The sequence below is a fragment of the Rhamphochromis sp. 'chilingali' genome (assembly GCF_963969265.1).
Source record: "Rhamphochromis sp. 'chilingali' genome assembly, chromosome: 22".
Classification (NCBI taxonomy): Eukaryota; Metazoa; Chordata; class Actinopteri; order Cichliformes; family Cichlidae; genus Rhamphochromis; species Rhamphochromis sp. 'chilingali'.
Genome location: NC_137950.1, coordinates 4,621,595 through 4,633,610, shown reverse-complemented (window position 1 = coordinate 4,633,610; position 12,016 = coordinate 4,621,595). Strand labels below are relative to the sequence as shown.

The 12,016-nt window shown below is 41.9% G+C and overlaps 1 protein-coding gene across 1 annotated transcript in view; it reads left to right on the top strand.

Annotated features, from left to right (window-relative positions):
- dnah9 (dynein, axonemal, heavy chain 9) overlaps positions 1-12,016 on the top strand; it is a 185,675-nt gene that overhangs the window by 57,491 nt on the left and 116,168 nt on the right. Inside the window, exons 37-43 of the mRNA XM_080873050.1 lie at positions 3,831-4,118; positions 7,836-8,046; positions 8,142-8,269; positions 8,578-8,686; positions 10,042-10,189; positions 10,737-10,911; positions 11,748-11,921. Of these exons, the coding sequence (XP_080729176.1) occupies positions 3,831-4,118; positions 7,836-8,046; positions 8,142-8,269; positions 8,578-8,686; positions 10,042-10,189; positions 10,737-10,911; positions 11,748-11,921 (1,233 nt within the window). The remainder of the gene's footprint in view (positions 1-3,830; positions 4,119-7,835; positions 8,047-8,141; positions 8,270-8,577; positions 8,687-10,041; positions 10,190-10,736; positions 10,912-11,747; positions 11,922-12,016) is intronic.

Sequence of the window (12,016 nt, the reverse complement as noted above, 5' to 3'; positions counted from 1 at the left end):
TCGATGTAACGCAGCCAATGTGGTTAGTAAAACCCAGATCCATTGCCATTTATAAACTGAGCAGCTGACACAAAGTTCTTTTTATAATTGCGGCTTCTGATAAAGGAATGACTCAGAGGCTCCATACAAGAGCTAACCTTGTGACCAACCGTTCGGGTGAAGTATCACATGCATATAAATAAGAAGCTGCAGGGGGATTGGATGTTATTTCATCAACATTTTTCTTTAATCTATTTTACCCTGCTCCTGTTTTACATGTTATGCCATCATTTACGTTTTTTAAAAAAAGCAATAAAACCACTCACAGTGCTGACTAATAGCTACACAGGTGCTCCTTAGCTTAGGTAAGTGATTTTATGAGCCCTCAATTCTGGATGAATTTCCCATGACCACAGGCCTGTTTAAGTGTCATAGCACACTAATTTCTTTTTATGGCTGTTTTATGAATCTCTAGTTCTTCAGAAATGTTTTAAAATTACCTTTTTAGGTTTTCTTTGCCTGGGTTTTCCAACATTAGCAACTTAGGCAATGAAATGAAAAGATAATGAACAGACTGCTTCTCTAAGCTAAATTCATATAAGGGCTGAAACTGCAAATCAATGAAAAGTGCAGATTCAGAAAACAACTTTCTAAAGCTTAACAAGTGCCTCATAATTATGGCTTTAATATTACAGAAGTTCTGCTCCATGGGCTTGTGACTGGCCATGAAAGTGGTTTTAAATGATTGTATTTTCATTTACTGCTTTCTCAATTTCCTCTTGACTCCTTTGTTCCTCTGTCCTTTGTGCTCACTCTTAGATATTCTTCATGTTTCTGTTAGTTTCTTTTTTTTCCTTTCCACTTCTTGGGGACTGTGGCTCAGGAGGTAAAGCAGGTCATTTAGTTGGGCAGGTTGGTGATTGAATCCCTGACTGCTCCAGTCTGCATGTCAAAGTATCCTTGGACAAGCTCCTGCTGTGCTCATTGGAGTGTGAATATTTTCATATTGCATTCACTTGACACGTATTCCTTCATTCATTTGTTTACCAGAGTGATGGTGGAAGGACGTGTCACTCATATCTCATTTTTGCGTCAGCGCTTTTTGCCAGATCCATCCATGCTGTACACGGCAGCATCATTAATTTCCAAGGCATCCAGATACCAGCAGTTGTTTTTGTTTTCATATCGTCCTACTGTATTATCATCAGAATCTATGATAGACGCATTTAAAATATAGGCAATATCACAGCACAGTTACTATCTTTTACTTGTATTCTACTTTATTTTATCACATTTATTCAGAGTAACTTGGGACACAGGGCTTTGTACAAAACATTTGATCACCTTCAATTTACTGTTGAATCACGAATAGCTGTTAGATTGCTGGGTTCTCAATTTTAAATACACTTAGTCATTGAGGGTTAGCAGGAGGGACTATGCGCTTACCTGCTGCTCCTTGGCAGGTAGCTCCATGCCCTCCTGGGTTTTAATTGCACCTTAGAACACATATGCATCAACACTACAATGAGCGGGTGGAGGGAGGTTTGGAGTCTTCTCCCACCCCCATTCTCTGCGGCCTGCTGGAGCGGGAGGGCTAGTAGGAGGAGTTGGCCGTCCGACTGCGGTCTGGGGTGTGGGGCCTCCCTGCTGCTGCGGAGTCGGGGTGGTCTGCCTCTCCCCACCGCAGGGAAAAGGGTAACACCACCTGGGTCTGGGTGCAATTCCCCCCTCCAGGGGCAAGGGTACCTAGACCCGGTTTGTAGAGTACGCTTGGGGAGTGTGATTGTGTGTACAGCGTCTCTTTATGTCTGTCTCCACGTTGGTTGAGTGTGGAGTGAGTGCATATGAGAGCATGAGGGTGGGAATGGATGTTTGTGTCTGTGTGTGCCTGTATGTCTGTGTCTATATGTCAGGTTGGGTATCAGACGCCACCTCTCTGGGGACACCTCAGGCCCTCCAAGGTTTGGAGGCCTATCTCCACCCACCACCACTTCCCCTGCCGGTGGCGGACTCCCTCAGGTGTCGGTGTGTTGGTGGTTCTTTGTGTCTGGGGGTGGGCGTCCGGGTGCACACCGGCTCACTCCTTGGCGGCCGCTTGTCGGGGCCTGGGGCCTGGGGCCTGGGGCTCGCTCGGGCCCCTTTGGAGGTGGGGTGCCCCCGGCCTCTCGGCCTAGGGCTCGGTCACTCAGGCGCAGCTGGGGGCCGGCGGAGCTCACGGGCGCGTCACTGCAACTCCCCCTGACTTCTGCTCCGCGGCTGCTGGGCGAGCCCTCATCTGGGACTCTCCTCAGCTCTTACTGGGACAGTGGCGCGGCTGCCCCTCTGTTGATCTTCCATGGTCTCTTGTGTTCTGGGGGCCTCTGGATGTCTGGAGTTTTGATCTCCTCCATACCCGCTTCACACCCTGGAGGACGGGGCTGTGGCCCCCCCCACACTCCCTAGCAGATCATTACATGGAGAAACCTTTGGAATGCAAGCATGCTGATCCACACAGGTATGCACACATGGGTATTCACAGACGCGGACTAAAGCTTTCTTGGCTGCTGCCTCAAAGCACACTGTGCGCTGTCTATCTTGCGTGCTGCACAATATCGTTTATTACTTAGTAAATACTGATATCTATGACTAGCTAGTTTATTGTGATGGTGCTTTGTTTTCTCTATTATTATGTTGCTCTTTGTTGTTTGCTGTCTCCTCTGTTTGTTTTTGTTTGTTTGTTTTTTTTTTTGTTTTTTTTCTCCATACAGGTGACCCAGGAGTTTTTTTTTTTTTCTCTCTCTCTTCCCCCCCCCTTCTCACCGTCTCTTCTCCCCTTTGGTTTTCTTTCTTTCTCTCCCCCTCTCTCTCTCATTCATTCCCCCTGTCCTATTTATTAAAAAAAAAAAAAAAAAAAATGACAAAGGATGAACTGAAGCTCTGCCATCACGTAATGTCGCATACTGCTGTTTCTGATGTCATTTAAAAAAAAAAAAAAAAAAAAAGATTGCTGGGTACCAACAGCCCAGCTGATATGATAAGACTAAACACTTCAAGTGCTGATCAACAAAATATGAAGCAGCAGCAGATCTGATAGCTCCATGACAAAAAATCTATGGCTTTATCTTTTCCTTCATTGTGAAAACAAGGGGGGTTAACAGTTAATCACAGCACATATTGATGTGATGTGAACCTGGTGGTTTCTTTCTATATTTAAGTGTGTTTTTCTGTGTGTTTGTGTGTGTGTGTGTGTGCGTTTATTAATATCTTTGTGGGGACCAAAAATTGGAAATTTACTATACTCGTGGGGACCAACAGCCCTTATGGGGACCAAAATCCCGGTCCCCACAAGTTTGAAGGCATTTTTGAGGCTCAAAATGTGGTTTTAGTGTCAAGGTTACAGTTAGGTTATGGTTAGCTTTAAGCTAAGGGTTAGAGTTAGGCATTCATTTTTGATGGTTAGGCTTAGGAAAAGCGGCTAGGGAAAGCATTATGTCAATTAGATGTCCTCACAAAGATATGAAAACGAGTGTGTGTGTATGTGTGTGTGTTGCCTTACTCTCCCATGTTATTTGGAGAGCCTCTGGATGGAAGTCAAAAACTGTGTGATATTATACTTCTGCCATTATGCAAATGCCTTTAGATACAGTCATCCAACACAGGTGGCAGCTTTAGATATGTTCTAAATTGAACCTGAAGTAGTATAGGTTTTTACACAAAGTCAGAAATGATCAAGTAAATAGAGTTGCATATTTAGTCTTGTTATTTCTCTAAGATTGAATTGCTTAATTATCCTCCATAAAAACATTTTTTAAAAGGTGATGAGCTTGTCGATGAAAAAGGTTCTAATAAGAGCGGTGTGTATATTTCTGTAGGACCACTATGACTGGGGTCTCCGAGCCATCAAGTCAGTCCTGGTGGTGGCCGGCTCTCTGAAGCGAGGAGACCCCGGCAGAGCTGAGGACCAGGTGCTAATGCGAGCTCTCAGAGACTTCAACATTCCGAAGATCGTGACCGATGACATGCCTGTTTTCATGGGACTAATAGGAGACTTGTTCCCTGCCTTGGACGTCCCCAGGAAGAGAGACCTGGACTTTGAGAAGGGCGTGAGGGAGTCCATCCTGGACTTGAAGCTGCAAGCCGAGGACAATTTTGTACTAAAGGTGTGGTTACTCCCTGACAGTCTTCAGGGTTATCTGCTGCAGTTTATCCAATTGTATTTTCATTACAGCTGAATAAATGAAGGACCCGTATGAGTGTAAGTCAGTTGCAAAGCTCAGGATGAAAGCAAACATAATCACAAGTTGTCTGAGAAGCATGAGCCAGGTCCCCAGATGGGGGGTTTCATCTTTAACAATTTAGATAGATATTACAGTTGTAGCACTTTCATTTAGATTTATCTTAGTTCTTTCCAAAAGCTGTTTACCTCATGTCATAATGTTCCACTGGGAAATACACATTAGTGTCAAACAAGACACCAGCATCTGGATGAATTGGGCAAATATTGCTGAAAACGAATGAGAGTTCAGGTGCCCAAGCTGATGACCTAATTCTAGTCATTATATTACACACAGATACACACATACAGACTCTCAATAGAAGGCATTGTATGTCAGAGACAGATGTACGCAGGACCAGGGGAAATAAGTGCAATCTGCCTCAGGTCAAATAGACACGGAACCATATAATAACACTCCATCAATGGAGGCTTGCGCTGCACCATGCCACTTAACCCTGACATTGTGAGAGCCAGCCACAGAAATAAACAAAGAGGAGGAGAAACAGAGCAAGAGAGGGAGAGAATTGCAGAGCGGTCAATAACAACCGTCCACACCCAGAGCCTGAACTTTTACTTCTATGTTTGTGTAGCAAACCTTTTGATTTCAGACCGTTAAGGGGGGAGGGCAAGAGCATACCTTTAGTGTTAGCCTGTGCTAGCATTAGTCCTCCGCACATCAAAGCGGTAATCAGCCAGGGTCTTTGAGAGTGCAAAGCTGTCTGTGCTCTGGCTGAATGGATGTGGAGAAGGAGCCCCAAGAAGCCGGGTCGATGGCATTGATTGGGTGTATGTTACAACGGAAATGGGGAGGAAATATCTTTCTCTCTTTTTTTTGTCTCTGTCACTCTTTTTTTAAATCACTCTGTGGTGTCCACTCATACTGAATATGTTAACCCAGAAATGAAGAAGTCTGAACCCACAAAGGAATTTTGGAGCCAGTTAATTTGCAGTTCTAAAAATCAAGAAATGCTGCAGTTTCTGTGGTGAAAGAAAAGCAAACTGTTTAGATATTTTATTTCTAGTTTGCCATTTAGGTTAATTGACAACATTTTCAACAGCACATTGTATTTAAAAGCAGTGTATTGCTGAAACATTAAGCTAAAAAGCATTGTGTGTTTAGGATCTTGTGATCCTAAAAGAGCACTCCTGCAAACTTAATTAGAAAAACAATTAAAAAATAGAATTTTTAAGTCTCCTCTCTCTTTATGTACACAAAAGAATATACACAGATCATCCACAACACTGATACTTCAATTCAATTCAGTTCAGTTGTATTTATATAGAGCCAAATCACAGCAATACACATTAGTGTTAAACAATTAAAATACACATTTAGCAAAATATGTAATTATCAGTGCAGATTCTTTAGCACTTCTATCATCTGACAGATGACGTTGATCATCTCATTGTGAGCTGCAGGGACAGAAACCTTGGATCCTAAAATTCACTTAGGTGTTACTTTTATTCATACCATCTACAGGGCAACCCCAGTGGCCCAGTGTGTCAAACAGCGGTGCTTTTGTTATAAGAGGTGAGTATTGCAGATATATGTACAAGGTGCCCATTGGCACTGGTGCCTCAATGCATCAGTGCACAGCAATATTGAGAACCGGGCTAATGGTCCTGTTTTAAAGAGTCTCGATAAGGAGGCAGGAAGGGTGGCGGTGTAATAAACAAGTTTCTCAGCCAGGCTACAGTTCATATCCCAATTTGAGAGTTTTGTGTTCTGCTTTCTTGTTTCATTTTAAAGTTACTCCCTCATTTTTACTCACTTTGTACTTTTTCCTTTGTGACTTTGGTTTAGGTACCAATAACTTCATGGCCTGGGATAAAATAGTGATACACATTAGCAGTGCGCTCACCCTGGATTTTAAAGAGCACGAGAGGACTGTGCTTCATGATAGTTATAAAAAGTACTAAAAATAGTACAGACAACTTTCTATACTGCATATATTATGATTGATTAAATCTATAAAGTACTATACAGCTTTAATGTTATGGTTAACCAGTGTAGGTACACATTACTGTGGGGAAAAAAGTATCCTTTTAATGCCATAAACAGATTTGAATGGGGGTTTTTTTTATACAAAAGATGAGAGAAAAAGCTAAAACAAATAAATGTGTTATAAAAGTGGGGAAAGTGAGGGGTTACAGTAAATAAGGTTTATTTGTGGCTTGAAAGTTGTGTTTTTTATTGGCTAGGTGCTGTTGAATCAAATGTTTGGCTGGGGAACAAGTCAGCTAGTGTCTTGAGGTTGAGAGCAAGTCAGACTGGTGAGAGAGCTGGAAGCAAGGTGTGTGTGGTGCTGGTAGCTTAACTGAGACACAGGGAGACAAATAGTGTCTTTCACTAATGAGGGCCATCTAAACAAGACAAGTAAACTACAACCTGACATATAATGTTTTGTGTCCAGTCTTTAGTAACAATCTTCAATCGTTCAATAAGAGCTGGATTATAGTAACTTGATTAGGTACATGGTTGTTTAATGGGGTATTTAATGACGCCCTGCCAGAAACATACAGAGAAACACGGGGCCAACAACAAGACTTTTACTGTGAATTTCTAAGTTAATTTGTAAATTTTGTAGTAACCTGTAAATTGTAAATACTGTAAAACTTTTTTCTGTCATTTAATGGTTGGGCATTGTACAGCTACAAGCATTTCACCCCCATGTCATACTGTGTATGGTTGTGTGTGTGTGACAAATAAAATTTGAATTTGAATTTGACCTGAAAAGAGCGAGGAAAATAGAAAGACTGTAAAAAGATGGTTGGGCAGAGACAACCTAATATTGACCTAATATTTACATTCAAAGCAGCATCACTTCTCCTTATGCACTGCTGCTTTAGACAATCTTGGAGAACCTCCCACTGTTCTTTTGTAGATTTAGTCTGCTTCAGTTTCTTCTGTATTTTCAAAGTAAACCCAGACTGACTCCATAGTGCTGAGATCAGGGCTCTTTGGGCCCATACCATCTGTTAGGGACATCTTTGCTCTTGTTGCAACAGAAAATAGTTCTGGATTTCACAAAACTAGCAAACCGAGCACCATAAAACGAGAGGCGAGGTGGAGCGTATGAAAAGGAAACAAAGGAGATCCAAATAACATCAAAACTTGGTCTTAGTGGAGACTGACCAAATGCCCTTCTCTATCAGTTCTGTTTAATTGTCTGCATATTTGTTTGCCTGCATTTATTAATGCTATCTTAAAATGTCTTTTTAATTCATTAAATTGTTTGGTTTTCAGAGGAGGACACATAATTATACTGTGTAAAATAGATTGGGTGGCATTTTGATTATGCAGACATAGTAGTATGTGCAGAGATCTGTCCTCCCTGAAAACAACTGCTGTCATTTATCGTGGTCTGTGAACAGTGTACTAAGCTGCTGTGCTGCACTGCAATGCATCACACTCCTGTCATTCTGCATATATATTATAGCAGAATAACAAGGAGGAGTTGCACTAGACTGAGCACCACAGGGTACACAGAAAGCTACATATTTGCATATTTTGTAAGGGAATTTAGTCCTCAGTGTTATGTTTTCTTTGTGTCTATATACAAAAAAGAATTTCTAATGTTAAACTGTGTCTGTCTATTAGGTGGTGCAGCTGGATGAACTGCTGGCAGTGCGTCACTCTGTGTTTGTGATAGGGAATGCAGGCACTGGGAAGAGCCAGGTGATGAGATCACTCCACAGGACCTATCAGAACATGAAGTGTCGGCCCGTGTGGGCAGACCTCAACCCTAAGGCTGTGACCAATGACGAGCTCTTTGGCATCATCAACCCAGCAACCCGAGAGTGGAAAGATGGTGATTACAGAGTCCTTCACAGATACAATGTGATCAGTGCAAAGTGTTTAGTGACCTGTCTCAAACATCCAAAATGTCTCATGTCCTTCCTGCAGGTCTGTTCTCCAATATAATGCGCGAATTGGCCAACATTAGTCACGGCGGACCAAAGTGGATTGTTGTGGATGGAGACATTGACCCAATGTGGATTGAGTCACTCAATACAGTCATGGATGACAACAAGGTGCTATTGAATTAAACACATGCGAGTGTGTGCTTGTATTGATTTAAAGAAAATGTCAGTTTGACACAGAATAAAAGACTGTCTGTTGTTCACTGAACGAGCATTCAGATATGAAAAGGGAACGTGGTTGACTCATCACTGATACGAAAGGATAGTAAACTGTTTGTACTCTCTGAATGAGAGAGTGAATAACGGTGTCTGCATGTAAAAAGAGGCTTGGACTGTGTGCCAGGCACAAAAAGAACACATTCTGTTTAAGTTATTTCTGTTATTTCTGTGTGTGAAAATCTGCTTTCCCCTCTTGTTAGGTGCTGACTCTGGCCAGTAATGAGCGGATCCCTTTGAACCCCACCATGAGGCTGGTGTTTGAGATCAGCCACCTTCGCACTGCCACCCCTGCTACTGTATCCAGAGCGGGTAGTTCTTGTTATTCCTCTTTTCTCACTGTTTTACTTTTGCTCTTCTGATAAGTGTTTAACCCTTTAAAGCTGGTCTTAGCAGGCACGCTCCGTTTTGAGTAACTATTTTTAAATCCCGGTAGCACTGCAACCACGTAAGCTAGCTCAATAATTTTTTTTGGATATGAAACCGGAGGAGTTGTACTTACATCTTATGCCATCAGCTTGTCCTAGGTCACGGTTTCCTTCCACATATAGCTTTGCAAAAACTGCATAAAAATCACTTGCAGCAACAAAAACATAATATTCCAGAAACACGCTTTGCCGATCCGATCAGCTGTTCGTAACACTTCCTACGTCCATCAGCGCAAACTATCACATGTCCGCCATGACCTGCCCAAAACCGGAAGTGATGTCATTTTGCGGAAATGTAGTTTTTTACCATCAGGGCCTTATGAGCCTATACTGGTGTTTTTAAAAGTTATGTTTGACTTTATGACTTTCTGGATTCATATTGCACTGCTGGAAATAGTTTATTTTGATGCATATGCTGCTTTTTTGCAAATTTGCACTATAATATTTATTTTCGTTTTTCCTGCAGTATATAAAAATTGGTGTATTTCAAAAATAAAACTATGAAGACACTCAAAATAAATTTCCTGTGGTGGGAAACTATTTTGTGCAACTTTTTCGTATTCACAGTTTTGAGGGATAAGCCTCTTAAATTTCTCTAACTAGAAATATATGTTAAAAAACAAAAATTATTTTCAATTGTTTTGTAGTTTATTGCACTTTTTTGCAATTTATGTAATTACTATGCACTTAATGCATACATATTATTAAAATTTGGACTATAATGGTTGTATTGATGTATAGCAACTTGAAATGCTCCCAAAAATGGCACTACAACATGTAAAAATATAATATAAGCTCTGGCGGACTTGATTCTATGATAGGTCTTAAAGGGTTAAAAAGGACCAAATTCACTGTGGGCCACTAAGTTAAATATGATTTAATTCTTTTGTGTGTCTGTCACATAGCTCTAATTAGCAATATGTGTGTTTGTGAACTTGTGAACCAAGCTGGGTAGCGTTAGCTAATAGCTTAGCACTCCACCCTCTCGTTCAGGTATGGTCACTTCTAGCTCCAAAAAATGAAGTTGCAGTGGCCAAAAGGTGCAAAAGCTCCAAAATCAGTGGCTGATGTCATAGTGGTTCCATCCATCTTTTATATACGGCATGCTTGGTGCATGGAAGGTAGGGTGGGGGGGTTCAGCAGAAGTCCAAAAAATATCGTTGCCCAAATCCAGCCCTGTTATAAACACTGTAAACCTGAATGTGATAAATTTAAATCTTACTCTATGTTTTTTTTCAGGCATCCTTTACATAAACCCAGCAGACCTTGGGTGGAATCCACCAGTGTCAAGCTGGATCGACAAGAGGAAAGTCCAGTCAGAGAAGGCCAACCTGACCATTCTCTTTGACAAGTATATCCCACCTTGCCTGGAAGCACTCAGGTCGAGGTAACGCAGCTCCTCTGTGGCTTTGTGCCACTGTAACAGGAAGTGCATGGAGTCATATATTGACGCAGGATGTTGGGGTGTGACATAACACGTAACAAATGGTACTAAGTGGGCGTGTTAGACGAGCAAACACGGACTGAGTCAGCAGAATTGGATGGTGCTTTCTATACAGGACCACTCGCCTCTTCCAACACCTCCATCACTGCTCCTATTAGAGCACACAGCAAAAACAGGAAGCAGAGGAGGGCAAATTTGTTCACAATGTGAGACAGTGTGTATGGAACCACTGTGCCACAGCTCATAAATATGTCATCTCTTTTCTTGGACTTCAACATAATTCAGTGTGTTCAATTGAAAGAAGCTGTGTTTGTTCTGTTAAATGAGGAAAAGAAACATGTGATCCAATTCAAAACTGCAGATTGTAACACCAGAGTTTAACATTTTATTGTTTGCTGTGTACACAGTTATTCCTTTATGTACTGAATGAGCAACATGAGACGACTACAATGCTTGAATCGTGTGATGTAATGCATCTATCTTTGTTCAGGTTTAAGAAAATCATCCCTATCCCTGAGCAGAGTCTGGTCCAGATGCTGTGCTACTTGCTGGAATGTCTTCTGACTCCAGAAAACACCCCGGCAGACTGTGCCAAAGAACTTTATGAGCTCTATTTTGTCTTTGCTGCGGTCTGGGCCTTTGGAGGGGCCATGTTTCAAGACCAGGTAATGCAAAGGGCTCTAGGCGTGTGAGATAAGTACTAAGTGGTTGCATAAAGAAGGAAAAGAATGGGAAATAACTGAAACAGCTGAATAATTTTTCTCCCCATAACCCCTTCCTGAAAGAGTTTCTTGCACTTGGTATTTCTTGGTATTATTCCATCCGTGATGGCTCTTATGCAACTCAACTCTGTGTCTCTATTTGTGAAAAGTCATTTCAATGTTATTTTCAGTTGATGAAATGGCAGGGGTTTTAAAAGGGAGAGATCTTCATCTGAAAATGAAGTGGACTCCATTCCCCCTGAACAACACACAGACTGGCTGAATTTAAATCAGCAGGAGAGCCATGGCGAACAGTTGCTAAGCAATCCAGTTAGTGCCGTACAGTAAGCGCGTCCGTCTAAGTTATGGGATAAAACTGCTTTCCCCTTGGTACAAATGTACTCCACTTTATTTTCCCATCACAGATGCATTTAAATGCTAAGTGGTTTTATTGACTGGAGAGTTGGTAGTGAATAGAGAAGACAGGTAGGAAGGAGTGGGGAGGCAGAGAGGAAGGCGAGGAGCTGCCAGCCAGCAGGTGATGAGGCTACTTCACCGTCTGAATCGCAGAGATGCATAGATACGCCTGCCATCTCTTATTTTCCACCCTTCATCTGCTGTAGCTGGATCACTATATTGCTGCCATTTATTTGTCCTCTGGTTTGCATTCGCACCAGTATAAATCAAACACATAGATCCATCGCTACTGTACAGAAAAGAAGCAGAGGGGAAGTCATTTTAGAGTATTGACCGCTCGCCTACCCTCTGTGTCTCTGCATGTGTGCTCTGTGTGAGCACAGCTGGTTGACTACAGAGTGGAGTTCAGCAAGTGGTGGGTGACCGAGTTCAAAACCATCAAGTTCCCTACCCAGGGCACCGTGTTTGATTACTACATCGACCCCAAGAGTAAGAAGTTTGAACCCTGGTCCAAGATGGTGCCCAAGTTTGAGATGGATGCAGACACACCACTTCAGGTACAACAAAGGTTTTAGATTAGATGCTTTTTTGTGTGTTTTCTTTCATTCTTTGCTTTCTTAGGTTTTATGTGCTATTTACGTGACTAAATGTT